General features: G+C 36.8%; 1 protein-coding gene across 1 annotated transcript in view; it reads right to left on the reverse strand.

Moving 5' to 3' along the window:
- The window catches only part of LOC136847660 (frizzled-4-like), a 91,852-nt gene extending 75,766 nt beyond the window's left edge, over window positions 1-16,086 (reverse strand). The window contains 2 exon segments of the mRNA XM_067119462.1: window positions 15,006-15,469; window positions 15,471-16,086. Coding sequence (XP_066975563.1) covers window positions 15,006-15,469; window positions 15,471-15,950 — 944 coding nt within the window. The 5' untranslated portion in view covers window positions 15,951-16,086.
- Window positions 16,087-18,229: the final 2,143 nt, after the last annotated feature.

Below are 18,229 nucleotides of genomic sequence, written 5' to 3' on the forward strand. Positions count from 1 at the left end.
AAAGTCGAAACCGGTCAGACCTACACCCTGTTTCTTATTTTTCACCTGTGGTTATGTGTATATATATATATATATATATATATATATATATATATATATATATAGATATATATATATATAAAACGAACTCCAAACTTAAGCCTGAATAAAATTCAATAAACCGCCAGACGAGAGCAAAAACATGTATGAAGGCCAAGAAAAAGGAATGGGCCGTGAGAGATGAGAAAGAGTCACGCGACGTGAGAAGAGGAGAGGATTTATGAGGAGGGTTGCCAAGTGGAGGCAGGTACTCCCAAAACATCATCCAATGGGAATCCCGTGGAGAGAGAGATAGGGAGAGAGAGAGTTGATTAACACCTCTCCTAGGGCTGGCCCGAAGGATCAGACTTATTTTACGTGGCTAAGGACCAATTGGTTACCTAGCAACGGGACCTACAGCTCATTGTGGAATCCGAACCGCATTATAGCGAGAAATGAATTTCTGTCACCAGAAATAAATTCCTCTAATTCTTCGTTAGCCGGTCGGAGAATCGAACGCGGGCCCAGTTGAGTGCTAGCCGAGAACGATACCGACCCGTCCAGCGAGGAGAGAGAGAGAGAGAGAGAGAGAGAGAGAGAGAGAGAGAGAGAGAGAGAGAGAGAGAGAGAATAAAACCTCAACATGACGTACCCTGCGTAGATCTAATCTTCCTTAGATAACCGAAATTAAGTCAACATCTGGGCAAAGCGGAAATGAACGGAGCACTGACCGCCTTCGTAGTTAACATAGTTCGGTCAGTCCTTTCAGAAATTAAAAATTCCTTCATGACGTTGGTCTCGAGAGACAGGAAACGAATCTGGGAGGTTGGACTCGATGCATAAACAGACGGGGAATGCAAAGAACACGTTGTACTTCGTAAAGAAACGCTGGACTGAGTGTTACGAAAACTTGGAAATTTTGACGCTAGATTTGATAGTAAAACAACTGAAGAAATTAAAAAAAAAAAAAAAAATGGCCACTGTCAAGAAAAACAGAACTTGACGGATAGATAAAATGACGGATCTATATCAAATAAACGTTGGACTTAAGTGATGACAATGACGAGGGCAAATAGGAATAATGGTCAGAGATTACGCTCATAAATATTGTTAATGTTACTGTTAACATTAAATTTATTACAGACAGTAATTCAAAGTAACAACACCAATATCACCGGGTTATGAACTCCCCTTTGAAGCATACATACTAGAGACATCAAACAAGAGAAGTTAAAAATAAAAAGTTAAACAAACACGATAAGAAAATTAAGACAGAAAGTGAAGGAGATAGGAGAAAAACTAGAAGCTAAAGAAAATATATATATATATATATATATATATATATATATATATATATATATATATATATATATATATATCAAAGCTAATGCGATAAAAGAAATAAAAAGAAAAACAATATGACAGAAAAATAGACATGAGAAAATAGAAAACTGAGAGAGAGAGAGAGAGAGAGAGAGAGAGAGAGAGAGAGAGAGAGAGAGAGAGAGAGAGAGAGCAAGAAGCGAGGGTTATGGTGTGAGGCGAGTGGAAGTGTGGTTACTCTTCCTCCACCACCTCACCCGCAACATGCAATGATATGCGGCATCACGGGTCCTCCAGCACCTTACCACAAGAGCGAGGACGCACGTACGCGGGAACGCGCGCTCATCGTGAGTTCGGCGTCCAGTTTCGACTTGAGAAGACTTGGGTGTTGTTTTCGAAACAGACGACGATAAAGAAAGTATTTAAAAAAAAAAAAAAATTGCGAACATAATATTAACTCCCGAAAGTTCTTAGGTACAAGTTGAAAACTTTATTTAAGAAGCAAAACCCTGAAATTGCCAGAAAATTTCATTCTATAGTCTTATACATCTTCTAACGCAAATGCAAAAAAGGGAAGAGTAATTAGCACTCCCTTCACAACAGCTAAAATGCCGGATTTATGAAATGTGTTTGAGGGAAGGACGAGGTAATTATGATCACATCATAACTGACAGAAATTATTCCACCGTCGTTCTACCAAGAACAAACGGCATCTGCTTACGATACTTCCAGTTATCTTGGTGAAAAACTAAGGCTTTGCCACAAAAAAAAAAATTCTTGGCAGGCATAAGCTTTATTAACTTGCCATTCTCTATATACTATTTATTTATTTGTATTCATATTTATTTATTTATTTATGTACTTATATTTATTTTTTTTTAAATTTAATTTTTTTTTTTTTATTTATTTTTAGTTTTATTTGTTTATTTTTGTTTTATTATTGCTCTTTCCTTTATTTGTCTCTTGTCGATTCACACACGTACATACATGGATTTATATATATAGCCTATATGTGTGTGTGTGTGTGTGTGTGTGTGTGTGTGTATGCGCGCGCGCTTTCCGAATAAATTAGCCGTTTGCCTATCAGGGGCAGTCCAGAACAGAGCTATAGTCAAGGGTGAACTGCATTATGCACAAAACTGACACATTGCTAACTGATCCATACATCTTTATATATTTGTCTAAAAAAAAAAAAATATATATATATATATATATATATATATATATATATATATATATAATGTGTGTGTGACTAATTCTCCCTTGTATCCACAACACTAATCGCTGACTAGCTCTGAAACCGGCCTGTTAGCGCAGTTGCCGCATCTCTTTTCTCTCCGCGAGCAACGCGCATTGCATTTTCCTTACATTCTCGGCCACATGCCGGGCGCTTTTCCCACGCCTGCATTGGTATTCCGGCGAAGTTTCAATTTGGATAATACCGCCGCACGAGGTGCTTGACAAGGGTGTTAACAACGACACCCACTTCGAAACTTCGGTTCAGTTTGGTGGCTTTTTTTTTTTTGTGTGCGCGCGTGTAGCTGAGGAAGGAGAGGGATATTTCGAAACTTAAAATGTTCTTGTTTGAGAGAGAGAGAGAGAGAGAGAGAGAGAGAGAGAGAGAGAGAGAGAGAGAGAGAGAGAGAGAGAGTTTTCTCTGAAACAGCTAACACCACAGGAACACATATCTATGTGTATCTCTCGTGACAAGTGGTAGGCAATCTTTCCTTAAAGTCAGAGAGAGAGAGAGAGAGAGAGAGAGAGAGAGAGAGAGAGAAAAGGGCAGAATTAGCCTACTACAGTACCTACGATCCTGTAATTGAAATCAAAATCAAAATAAGAACAGAATCCACTTCTTCAGTACATCAGTTCTGAGAACAGCTTACTTCACGACCCATTGCAAGCATTCGGCTGAAACGAACCATTATCTATTCCGGTAGTAAAAGCCGCGAGGTTTTTGCCCTAATCGCTCAAGTGCCCGCCGTGGCACGCACACCCACATTATCCTCCTGGCCCGAAACGTGGCATAAATAAGGGGATCAGAAGGAGTGAATGGAAGCTGTCCTCGCCAATAGTATAGAAATGGTGTAAAGTGGTCGGGATTAGCGTCCTATAAAAAAAAAGTATGCTATTTTGTCTCCTAAAAGGTCACTGGATGCTTGATTTATTTCTACGCTATTTTAATTTTCCCGGCAACAGGCACAGGTAGTTTTTCTTTTTAAATTGGTCAAATATACGTGAAATTTAGATTTGTTTTAAAAAATTATCTGTGATGCCTTCAGCGACGAAACAAAACCAATTCAAAAACAAATTGCCGAAAATAATATACGCTAACAGTTAACCCGGAATGAGTGCATTTGCTATGTTAAAAAAATCCTATCGTACGGATCGTCAGTTCTGTTATATTATATCTATATATATATATATATATATATATATATATATATATATATATATATATATAGATTAAAGAAAATATTTGTTTTATGTTTTGTGACTTTTCACAAGACTCCCGAAAGATTCTCGCTCTGCCCACACTGTGGAACCGACCAGGCTAGCGGGTGAGAGGACGCGTCATCCGGTCTTGATTAAAACGACGAGAACAGGTTACGCCAGGTAAGGCGTTGCTTACACAGTGGGACGGGTCAGTCAGGTGGCTTGGCAGAAAGCGAAACCTACGAAAACAGAGAACGAGTCACGTGGGATCCGATAGTTGGTTCGTAGCTGCTGCTGCGCTGCCGCCTAGGGTCCATAAGCACAGACCGAACGTCCGTCAGTCAGTCAGTCTCGTCGCCACTGCGATTCTTTTGTTTTGGTTTAAGGCCACGGACAGGCAAGGCGCTACGTGATCAGATTCCACGGGAGTCGGACTAACCTAGATTGAATTCTTGACGGGGGACAAATGCTACGAAAGGGCTGACCTCCTTCGCGCGTCGTCCCCCTGAGTAGCCTAATCGTGTCACGCCAACAATGAGATTTCTTCTAATGTCAGTGAATTCTGGCCGCATTGCAAATTCGCTGAGCTACGGATTAATTCAAAAGTCAAAATATGAGATCAACGGCACTACGAACTCTCCCTATTAAGTCATAATCCGATCGGACAAGAAAATTATTCATAGACAAATAAGTCGCTTTACCACACCACAAGAAAGGACAATAGACTGCATTCATTCAGTTTTTTCTCAGGTATTAAATAAATATATATATATATATATATATATATATATATATATATATATATATATATATATATATATGGGAACGGTAACCCCATCAGACAACATGGAAATAATCAATATAGTAATAAAAAAAAGTAGGCATATAACCCATTTCCCAAAACAAAGATTGAACGATTGCTTCAAAGACTGTTGGCATCCCAGCTCCTGAAAGTCTTTTTTGGATGAGCCTGCTACCCCATACCCTTCTCCAACTGACTGGTTTCCACTCACCACAGCAGACTAACTACCGTGTACATAATCTGTCGTATTATGTCAATAGAGGGGCAATGAAATTCTGAGGAAACGAACTTAAAAGCTCATTTATATCTCCTTCCTGAATCGTCTGGTGCCTCGCGCTTCTGCGATTAAGACGGGAATTTCGACCTGGTCTTACTGCCTCCCATTGTTATCAAAAGTAAAACAAAAAAAAGCGAGATAAACAAGATATCGTATCTTACACAAATCCTCATATCGACAGCACTACATGACACGAGGATTTAGGCGTCAAATTAATGAAGGTCCAGTTGATAATATGACTAGAAATAATAATGAATTTCTAAACGCGTACAGGAGGAGTTTAGAATTAACAGGCACTATCTGATAAGGCTGAGAGGGTGCACATATGTAACAAATGATAATGATACAGAATAATTACACACACGCACATTATATATATATATACATATACATATACATAAACATTATATATATATATATATATTATATATATATATATATATATATATATATATTATATATATATATATATATATATATATATATATATATATATATATATATATATATATATATACATACACAAAATATACTGTGTATGTATATAGCCTATTGGAACGTCGAAGATTTACCAGGGCTTAGTATTTTAAATTTATAGACCAAATCTTAAAGAGGGTTGTGAAATTGTACAAATTATAAAAATTAAAAACATATTCGGTAAAAGCAAGTACACATAAAATTAACATGTTGAATTTATAAAAAGCAGAAATAGAAAAAAAAATGTTTAAATGACAGACTTCAACCGTGTCAATTTGTACCTAATTAGCCTAAATGATTAATACCAGCCTTCATTCCTTTTGTTTACAACAAAAAACTTAAATTACAACTACAAAAAGGTTATTGAGAACACATTCAAGGCGCTGAATACTAAATGAATATTTTATGGTCTATTGTTTTACTTCCCCAACGTTCAAAACCGTGAAATATGTCGGAGCCACCAGAACATTACTTACAGGAAGGAAAGATTCTCAGCTTGTCGTCAGTCGCCGCACGCTCTGGATGAACTTTGAAAACAAAAGAATTTTCCATATACGATATCAGTGCAAGAAAAGTAAGACCTCATTTTCATACGATGATTTTAACACCGCTGCCCAAGCTCCCTGCGATAACTCTCTCTCTCTCTCTCTCTCTCTCTCTCTCTCTCTCTCTCTCTCTCTCTCTCTCTCTCTCCTTTTTTGGAATCAGACTATCCCTTCACTAAACGGACCACGTCCATCGCTTTGTATACACCGAAAGTCGACGTCCTTCCTTCCAAAAATGAGCATGGCACTCACTTCTCTGCTCCAACATAGTCAGGTGCTGACCTTGCTTCTTTTAAAGTTCTATTTTGCATCTTTACTCTTTTTAATGATTTTAACCCGCGTAAATTTGGGTACATTACTTTCACGTAGTCTAAATTCTTACGTTTATACAAATTCACAGCACTAATGATGATACTCGGTAAAGTCTAGAAAACTTATCCAGTAAACTAAAAATACTGCAACGGTTATTGGAAAGGAATGGAATATAGTTTTTCGGCCAAAAGCCAAGCAATGGGAGCTATGAGGTCATTCAGCGCTGGAAAGGAAATTGAGAGTAGGTAGGTTTGAAAGGTGTAACAGGAGGAAAACCTCTCTTTTGCACTTTGAAACAATTGTTAGGAGAGGGTGGATGGCAAGATGGAAGAAAGTAATATGGATGGAGGCACAGTAAAAGGAACGAAAGGGGTTGCAGTTACGGGCCGAAGGGACGCTACAAAGAACCTTTAGTAATGCCTACAGTGCACCCCATGCGGTGCACTGACGACACTAACCCCCCTACGGAGACGATTGCTATTTTCCATCCTATTTCTAACATACATACATACATACATATATATATATATATATATATATATATATATATATATATATATATATATATATATATATATATATATATATATATATATATATATATATATATATTATATAAAACACAACACAAACTTTTTATCTTCTTCCCCGCAGGGATGCCATTAGCCCCTCGTAAATCACTCTCTTATCACAAACTTCCTCGAAAACACTAATTTTTCTCTTACTTTTCCTCCAAGACGTAACTTCGCCGAAGTCATCCCAACCTGAACTGGCCTTCGAAAGAATCTTCAAGCAAAAGTGTAAATTTGATTATACTCATATTTTGAATTAATAAACCGTAAGTCACGATACTGATCAGAAAGTCGCGTTCTTCTTAAAATAGGACTATTAATTTAGTCAATTTGTTTCCAAATCTATTATTATTATTATTATTATTATTATTATTATTATTATTATTATTATTATTATTATTATTATGTCAACAACTGTATGTAACAAGCTCATTGGCTGTTAACCTTCAGATGAAGGGCACGAAAAAATAAGGAAGGAAAAATGTGAATATAAAGGGAACAAAATAAAAAACATAATAATCAGTCAAGTAACGGATAAGTAACCATACGACGTGAGGAGAAATGAGTAACACCAAAGAAAAAAGGGAACTTCTTCGATAGGAAGTCGTCGCCTCTCTAATCTCGCTTCCTGCGCCCACATTCCAATCGTATTCATCAGACAGTCGGCCTAAAACGTACTTACATCCAGTACACGTTTCCTGTTTTCTCTCTCCAAGGAACTAAAACTGTTAACCTCTCCCCAAATGTACTCTTTATATTTTATATAGCTTGTTGTTCCCTTGGTGAGAAACACTAAGAGAGAGGGAGAGAGAGAGAGAGAGAGAGAGAGAGAGAGAGAGAGAGAGAGAGAGAGAGAGAGAGAGATTAAGGCTGAATGGAAAACCTAGAAGATGAGGAAACAGCTGGCCCCTGGTACCTCAGAACTTAACATTGCAACGCAAATCCCGAGTTTCACCGGCCTGGGTCACCCATTACAATACTCAACAATATATATGTATATATACACATACATAGGCTATACACATATACATATAAATGTATGTATGTATGTATGTATATATAAAAAAAATCTATATTATATAATATATATATAAAATCATATACATATATAGGCCTATGTCTTTTTTAATAAATGCACAGGTACCAGAATGACATTGAAACACAGGGTGTAAATCCAGATCGATTTCCTTTTTATACCTAAGACATTTTATATATTTGAAGCATCTACAGAACACAAGGGAAATGAAACAGTGAGTATAATTTACACCTTGTTTCATTATCCGTCGGATAACGTCTTCCATAAAAACGAAACCAGTCATGATGGACATCTACTGTTCTGCTGTATGTGCATAAATAAATCACGTGTCAGTGAGATCATATATATATATATATATATATATATATATATATATATATATATATATATATATATATATATATATATATATATATTATATATATATTATATATATATCCCTTGAAGGAAGTGACAATGAAGCGAAGGTTAATCTTTCAATTATCAGCATGACTTTTAAAGCGAGGTTGCTAGCGCTGTACCTCCCTCCAGTGTACCTTGACTGTGTCCCACCACAGTCAACTTACTACCACGTAAAGTATTCACTGATTATGTCAACAAACGCTAAAAAGATTTTTCACTCTTTTGAGTTAATCATTATTATTATTATTATTATTATTATTATTATTATTATTATTATTATTATTATTATTCTGAAGATAAACCCCTATTCATATGGAACAAGCCTATAGGGACCATTCAGATCAGTTATTTGAGAAGACAAAAGATAAATTAATAAACTAATATTAGTTTATTAATTTATCTTTTTCTTTTCAAATAACTGATCTCTTCTTTCTGTATTTATTATTATCTTCTGTAATTTCTTTTAAATCGACAAATTGACACCATATTCTTGGGAAGCTCGAATTTCAAGTTAATGGTCCCTATGGGCTTGTTCCATATGAATAGGGGTTTATCTTCAGAATATAATAATAATAATAATAATAATAATAATAATAATAATAATAATAATAATAATAATAATAATATATAAATAGATAAAAATATAAATATAAATTAATAAAATACAAAGTAAATTGTTTTTGGGAAGTAGCTTATTTCATCCTCGCTTGAACTTTCGAGGTTCTAATTGCACGCCATCCTCAGGGAGGCTACTCCACAGTCCTGCGGTGTGGGGAATAAAAGATCCCTGGAACTGAGACGGTCGAGAGCGTGGCACTTTACGTCATAATGGTGCTGCTGTTCAGTCATTCTTCTGAATAAATAATAAGCGGAAATGTAATTTCGAGTCGTAACATTTTGCCAAGGTAAATAATGGAATACGTACGATCACTTTGATACAATGAATGAAATGGGTCATGCTTTCAAGACACAAATGTGATCAAGGAAAGTTTGTACAAAATATACAAGCCCCAATTCATTTCGTTGTCTTAAGATATACGTATCACAAAAATAATACGTTTAAAAGGAAGAAAGAACTGAATCTACAAAAGCCCTTCAGTTAGTTTTTGGCTGCATTCCATAAAACACTAAAAACATAAAGGGCTTATACTTGTTTCCACAATAATAAATCTCATATCTCAATGCTGGAATGAAAGCCTTATCTTATATTGGGTAGCTTTTGCATTTGAATGTAAATTTCGAAAATGACCACAATTTTCCAATGCACAGATGGACATGGCTAAGTCATTTCTTTGTTTCTCTTCGGTTGGTTATTAAAACATACCACGAAACAAAAGTATCAACGTGCGATTTCCGGTAGAATGACTTCCTACTGGAGTTGCAAGACATAATAATGACAATATACATTTAGTTCATGTTCATACACGAATACAGAGTGCACAAATAATGGAGGTAGTACAAAATACACAAGTAATATCATTATCATCATTATCATCATCTTTATCATCATAATAATATAAAACGCAACGTGTATCCATAAATATTTTGTCTCTCTAACTATATGCAGTTCCTCATTGGACCGGTCGATATCGTTCTCGGCTAGCACTGTGCTGGGCCCGTGTTCGATTCTCCGGTCGGCCAATGAACAATTAGAGGAATTTATTTCTGGTGACAGAAATTCATTTTTCGCTATAATGTGGTTCGGATTCCACAATAAGCTGTAGGTCCCGTTGCTAGGTAACCAATTGGTTCTTAGCCACGTAAAATAAGTCTAATCCTTCGGGCCAGCCCTAGGAGAGATGTTAATCAGCTCAGTAGTCTGGTTAAACTAAGATATACTTAACTTTTTTCTAACCATATGTAATATCGCTAGAAACACTGGCCTCATATTACAATACCACCCTCTATTACCGCTGTCACTTTGGACAGTATGGGCCCACTAATAATAACTCCGTAATGTCCTTCTCCGTAAGCCAGCTTATCTAATTTGTGGGTTTCAGCAATCATCCGGCTGCATGATGCACCAACTGTTCCTCTCTCTGAATGTCTATCAAGAAGAAGAGCTATCCCCTCCCTCAGGGTTCATCCAATTGTTTTTTTATCTTCCAACCTTTCTTTTCCTCTTTTCCTTGACCAGAAGAGTGTACCAGGATGCTTAAAAAAGATCGTATCTGCATAAAAAAATATTAAAAGTCAGTAATGGAAAATTGCCAATCAGAGTTTACCCTAAAGGAGCGACCAATCACATTCTTCTACGTATATATTTATACATACATATATATATATATATATATATATATATATATATATATATATATATATATATATATATATATATATATATATATATATATATATATATATATATATATATATATATATACATATATATATATATATATATATATATATGTATATATATATATATATATATATATATATATATATATATATATATATATATATATATATATATATATATATATATATATATTTTCATCTTCTTGCCCAAGGGCATGTAATAACCGACCCGTCCGTCGGGCTCGATGTCCGTCCGTCCGTCCGTTGAGCTTGAAGCTTTCAAGTGCCATAACTTTTGGACGACATGAGACAGACACATTACAGTCGGCATCCATCCACCGGTACTGAACACGATGGACGAAGTGAGGTCAAGGTCAAAGTTAAGCTTAAGAGGCCAAACGTAAAACAGAAATCCGCCATCGCCGGGGGCACTGCGATCCGCTAATACATCTTACTTTTATTTGGATTGAACAGTTATCGAATATCCCTAGATGCGCCCTAGATTAGAATATGTTGCTGAACAAAGCCTTACTCAGTCACTGGTCAAAATTCGGTGATGTTTCTTCGACTGACTTAACCCCAGGCCTGCACAGGGGATGGAAGCGTCTTCGCAAAAAATCAGCGCACTGACAGCAGATCTTGGTTGTCTGGTGTGAGCGGCATTGCCACAGAACCCGACTGAATCAGCTATGAGTTATAAATAAATTGGCAATTCATCACAAATAGGAACTGGGTTATAAGATATAAAGTAAATTGTTTAATCATTCCCGCAATGTAGATACAGAAATTCTTGAGAAAAAAAAATATGTTATAAGTCCCCCATTGCATTTAGCTCTAAAGTAAGTTGAATATTTACTGTCATCATTATCATCAACATTATTACGACTTATTAACCTGTCAGTAGATGAAACTTACCATAATGAGCGGCGGTCTCATTCTCGATACTGGAATTCATTCAACATTTTCTAACAAATTGGTCTCAGCAATCCCTGGAGCCAAGCTACCAGCAACAAGGGAACTAACAAAAACATTATCGTCTCAAACAAAACCTGACAAAATAATGACGTACGCTAAATAATGGTCGAATACAAGATTATTAAATACTATATCAATAAAATAATAATATAACAGTAACAAACTAAATAATGGGTAAATGCAGTATTCAAGAATCACAAATGTAAGATGAAGATTATCAAAAGCAACAAAAAAAAATAACGACATTAATGAGGCAAATGACTGACATATTAATTTCTTCAATGGACTGACATCCACAGAGGGGCTGCATCCGCTGACAAGCGCAAATGAATGAAAACTTGAGACGTTGCAAAAAAATAATAATAATAATAGTAATAATAACAATAAAATAAAAACCTCCGATGACTGACTGGAGGGTGGCCCCAGAGCAACAGGTAGTAATTACTCAAAAGCTTCAAGTACCGGCAACCGGTAATTACACTGGAAGTCTGGGGGCAATCGACAAGGCGCGAAGAAATTACTTACAAACATCACGAGGAAATGTCTCTAGAAAAGAGAATAAAGTGTCGACAAACGCTAATGAAGCTTATTAATGACTGGCGCTTGGGGGAACAGAATGGAAATACCGGGGAACGGTGGTAACAACAATTATGCTTCCAAGAAGAATTGCTCGGAAACTTGGTGTAGCAGACGGACTCAAGATCTCGGCTTTGATGCTGACCTTTGCAAGTTTAAAAGCTGTGCCTGTTTCAGTAGGACAGAGACCTTAATTAATCGCCTTTGGGGCAAACGCCCGCAATGGCCTAAGTCCGGCTTAACCAAGGAGCGTCAATCCACAAGAAGCTACAATATATTACTTTGAAGAGCCATGAAGCATTGCACTCCGATCTAACTCGTATGCCGTTTACATGTGTAGGCCTATATAGCCTATATTCATCATCTGCATGTGGAGTTACCATGGCTCGCCACTCATTCTTTTCTCCAATTTCTCTCTTTTTTTATTACCCCATAATAGCCTCTCACGTTTATTCTCGTGCTTGTTGCACATTTTGAACAGCATCAATCCCTGAAAACGACGCCAGTGACGCTGTAGGACTACAGGACGACCCCAGGCGACCGCTGCCTAGAAAACGCCCCCGAAATGCAACACATTAAACCAGAAAATGGCAAAAGCTTAAAACAGCCTGAAGTATGAATTGCATCTGAAGAGTACACCTGCGACAATTTACAGCACGTCTCAAAGCGACGGATAATTGGGAGACGCGACTGAAATAGTAAACACAAGCCTAAAAAACAAAAAGAGAGACAAACGCTCACAAAAGCCACTCGACAGCGCCACCTATTAGCAGACTCTTCAATTGAATGCCAATGAGAGCAAACCATTAGAAAGAAAGAAAGAAAGACTGTCCTCCGTTACGAATGACGTTGCAAGTGACTGCACTATTCACAAAAGGGAGCGCTACCAATAACACCGAATGAAGAAGATTCGAAGAGCCTTTTTTCCTTCTTCTATTCTTTCTATTTTCGAGAGGTTTTCGGTCCCCATTGTCTTCTGGTGTGCCCGGGAGAGTCGCTTACGAGTTATAATTGAGCGTTTGGAAAAATGCACCGATGAAAATAACCGCTGGAATCTTAATAGGGTTGGTTGTGGTCCCTTCCGAGATGTTTCAAGCATATCAACGATATTTTAAGGGAGACCTCTCCGTTGATAGCGTTTAGAAGGGACTGAAAAAGCAAGTTTATATATCTATCTATCATTCTATCTATCTATCTATTTATCTATCTATCTATCTATCTATATATATATATATATATATATATATATATATATATATATAGCCTATATAATTAATACCATAATTACTCAGCCTAACAAGATATCCAAATACATATAGCTTTTCGCTAGCCACTGCTGGTTAATGGCTGTCGAGTTTATTGTACTGTATGTATGTATATATATATATATATATATATATATATATATATATATATATATATATATATATATATATATATATATGTATTAGTCTATACATAATATATATATATATAATATATATATATATATATAATGTGAATGTATTATACATAATATATATATATATATATATATATATATATATATATATATATATATATATATATATACAACCTATACATATTACTAAACAATTCATATTAATTTGAAATTAAATTTATGTACCCGTGCGCGACATTGCACTCATGTCATATATACAAATACATACATACAGACACACACATATACATATAATATATACATTATATACATATATATATATATATACATATACATATAATACATAATACACATATATACATATATTATAAATATGGTGTAAAAAGTGTACTTCCTGATCAATATCAGATAAAGAACAGCGATTTATCCGTCCTGCGTGACGTACGTATATGCTATACATAAAGTTGATGCAACAGAGCAGGAGGGTAGAATGAAATGTATACCTTATTAGTGTGTTATACTTGTTCTCAGGTATTTTCCCCTTCATCACTGACTGGACGTCAACTACTCTGCTTTTGTTAGCCAACCAAATATAAAGAATAAGAATAAAAATAACTTGTGATAAATCTTACGATCACTGCTGATAAAAAAAAAAATATTCCGATTCCACTGAGGACATAAAAAAAGTGTAAGAATTTATTATTTAAAAAATGAAATTCTTTATGCGCAGATTACTGCCTTTCGGTGAATAAATACATTCAAGAGAATAAATTGCGAAAAAATCATTAAGTAGGCAACGTGTAAATTTTTTTTTTAATTAGGGTAAAAACCATATCTACACATTAAGCTGTATTTAGCTTTGACCAACTTATAACTCAAATTCGCATTAAATTTCCCACGCGGTGAAACTGGTTTGAGAGAGAGAGAGAGAGAGAGAGAGAGAGAGAGAGAGAGAGAGAGAGAGAGAGAGAGTTAGTAGTCATGCAAGTGTATAGATATGCAAATAATCTCATTATCTGTTCATAAAATAAAAATACTGGTATTAAAACTTCAGTTGTAATTCTACATCAAAGTTTCTCACGAAGATATCGCTTATTATTAGAACTTTTTTACTGAACAATCCAGAAAAGGGAGTACTGTATACAACACAGGACAGGTTTGAGAAATCTACAGTCTTTTGTTTATGTTCTCCCGCTCATCCCCGAGGGACTGGTACTAAACACGGCACCCCGCGCAGCTTTTCTGCAGATTAACACTTCAGTTTACCGGAATAAGATTGCACAATAACCTAAGTAAATCTAAACAAAAGTAAATCCGACCTGTACTTTATAAAACCTGCCATGCAGTTCAACAACATTATACGTTTACCATTTGAAATGACATCAACCATATACCGTTGCAGTCACTACCACTGACTAATGAGTCTGATGAAACTATTTGACCCGCGTAAGATTACGCGATACTAATTCGTCAGCAATTTCTATATATAATCTAAGCCTGCCCCCAGTTATCAGCAACGAGCATCCAAAGTAACGGGGAAGGTCAGCTTACCAGACGGAGGCGGCGGTGCTGAAGTAGTACAGGAGAAGGAAGACGAGGGCACACGTGGTGTGCAAGGTGCCCTCGGTGACAGCCACTCGCGCCCCTAACTCCGGGTCGGCGTGACAGGTGACCCGGGCTGCACCTGCAACCAGTCGCACCAGGTAGCCCACTGCAACCAGGTTGTAACAGAGGGCAAGGTGGACGGCGGCCCTTTCGGGGTACCTGAAGGCGGCCGCGTCCAACACGAAGGACACGACCGTGAACATGGTGACGGCGAAGCAGACGACGGCCCAGATCGCCATCCACACCCCGGCGAAGGACTTATCGCTGCTGTTGAAGGAAATGTTGGCTTGGCACAGAGGGGTGCACGTACCCGTGGCGTTGATGTACCGGTATTTGTGTGCCTGGGCGTACTGGCTGCACCGCGGGGGAGTCTGGGGGCGGGGGGAAGTTGTTGGAGGGGAATGAGGGGGGCATTTTCTCTCCTGGCCCTTCCATGCACATGTGCTCCTCGTTGTTTTCCGCAGGAAACCTGGAACAATTGAGGAACGGCGGCCAGGGATACCCAAGTTCAGCCAGCACCGGGGCACATCGGTTCCTTACGGCCTCGCATAAATCCCGACAGGGCCCGATGGGCGTGGGCACTTGAGGCGTGCACATGGGGGCATAGATGGAGCAAAGGAAGAACTGGAGCTGGGACGAGCACCCATACTGGATGAGGGGCTTGAAGGAATTGAGGCGATACTCGGCGTCGTTCTGCAACTCGAGCCCCACCAGGTTGGGCATGGAGGTCAGGTTGTATCCGACGTCCAAGCAGGAGGTGATCCTGATGGCTTCACAACGGCGCGGACCTCCTGGATGGGTGTCCGAAGAGTAGTCCGCCCACGCACTAACACTGCAGACTACCCACACGCCCACAGCCGCCCACACAAGGGCGTTCGTGGGCCCCGCCATACTGGAGCCGCTGTTATCTGAGCATCTGAAGGTGGCCCACCGACCCAGGGCTAAAGCTCACTACTCCTTCTGCTGTTGTTTCACTAGTAACATCACGTCCTTCTCGTCTTCAGTTACAAACAACTACAGCATCTCATTTCGAGTCCATAAACTCAACTGATTTGCAATATCATCATCCAAATCGCAACGATTCACACCACAGCAAAATCACCAACACTTCAATGGGGAACGTAGCACACACTCTTCGTTCAACAGCCCGTTGGCAAATACAATGAATGTAGTGTTGGCAGCGTTGAGAGACCACAGGCCCCGCCCCTCACCCACCACACGGCCATATGATTGGTCTGGGACAGACTCCTCCCGCTACAATCATCTTGGCTTCGCCTCGATAAAAACAATTCAGGTTCAAGTCACTAAAAGATTATAACTTTTTGCTTTAGAATGATAACAACTAATTCTACATGTAATATTCTGTGTATTAACAGGCTCTAAATTGACAAAACTGATCAAGCAACTGGATAAGCTGAATATTCTGGAAGGAATCGGACAGGTCAGGAGGCCAGTTAAGTGAGCATGCTATGCAAACTTGGCATTCTCAGTCGTGCAAATTTCGCATAATCAGCGCTGGTGGACGCAGCATCACAATGCAAATAAAAGTTCACTTGATCACACTTTAACGGCCTCGGCTTCTTGGGAACTGCATCAATGGCATCCCTTTTTGTTTCATTTTTTTTTTTTATTTGCTTATTGCCAAGATGTAATATTAATCTTTCTGCCCGTTATCTTTATGCCCCTCAGGGAGGTGTCGGTAACAATGTCAATATTGACAGAAGATAGTGGGTGAAATATTGGGCTTGGCTCATTATTCACTGACACAATTAAAGTCGTGAGATATGTTATGTTTTCGTTTATTGTGGGATGTGTGGGATGAAGTGATGAATGAGAAAAAGTCACACTATATATTATTATATATATATATATATATATATATATATATATATATATACATACATATATACATATATACATGTGTGTGTGTGGTGTGTCTTTAAATACCTGATGTCTATCAGGTATGTAGTGACAAACTGTAGACCATAAAAACACAATCACAGACAAACACCTATATAAATTTACTATATATATATATATATATATATATATATATATATATATATATATACTGTATATCTATATATATGTGTGTGTGTGTTGATAGTCGAGCGGTTAAAGTCGACTGTTTATCGTTGTCTAAATCAAAGGCCTCGGTTCCGAACCTGCCGGGGAGAAATACGCTAATCAACCATTATTTCCCTTGGGTCTAAATTATTCCAAACGATAAATCACTTTTACAGCCTCGTGATGAAGTGATCTCCATGATAGTGGCAGAACAAGCCGTTTTTCAGACATCGAAATTCTAGGTTTATTTCAGCGGACCAAATTTTCCAGTACCAGCGATACAATTTATTAGAAATTCCTTTTCTGCGTATTATGCACAAAACTATTGCTACTGCTATTCTGTGATCATAAGAGTTATCACCAATCTCTTGCATTGACACGTCAGAACCACAGAATAATAATAATAATAATAATAATAATAATAATAATAATAATAATAATAATAATAATAATATTATTATTATTATTATTATTATTATTATTATTATTATTATTATTATTATTATTATTATTATTATTCACATTAAAATCATCTTGCATATAAAAAAAGATATATACGTTTCGACAGACCAAAATACCCATTGTCAAAAGCACACACCGGAAAAAAGTATAACATAATCAAGAGAGAAAATAACAAACACAAAAAAACTGACGATCACGTAAATGGAAATAGACTTACATAAAAAAAAAAAGCAGTCGCAAAATAAGAAAGAGAACATTATAACAACGAAAAGGGACGTTTCTAAAATAGCGACATATCTCTGAAGAGGAGTAAATATTCGTTTCTGAAATCAACTCAACTAAAGAAAAGGGAAAATAAAATATCTCTGAAGTAAAAAACGAAAATTAAGTTATTTCTCCGGTACCTGACAATTTGTGCTCATTAACGTTTAGCTCCTTTTGCTGTGTCTGATTTCATCTAGATAATAATAATAATAATAATAATAATAATAATAATAATAATAAAAATTATTATTATTATTATTATTATTATTATTATTATTATTATTATTATTATTATTATTATTAAGAACGTAAAAGAGAAAATAATTATTAGCAAAACTTCAGAACACTCAAAACAAAATTAACTCGCACGATGCTGC

The sequence above is a fragment of the Macrobrachium rosenbergii genome, chromosome 17 (assembly GCF_040412425.1).
Source record: "Macrobrachium rosenbergii isolate ZJJX-2024 chromosome 17, ASM4041242v1, whole genome shotgun sequence".
In the NCBI taxonomy this organism is placed as follows: domain Eukaryota; kingdom Metazoa; phylum Arthropoda; class Malacostraca; order Decapoda; family Palaemonidae; genus Macrobrachium; species Macrobrachium rosenbergii.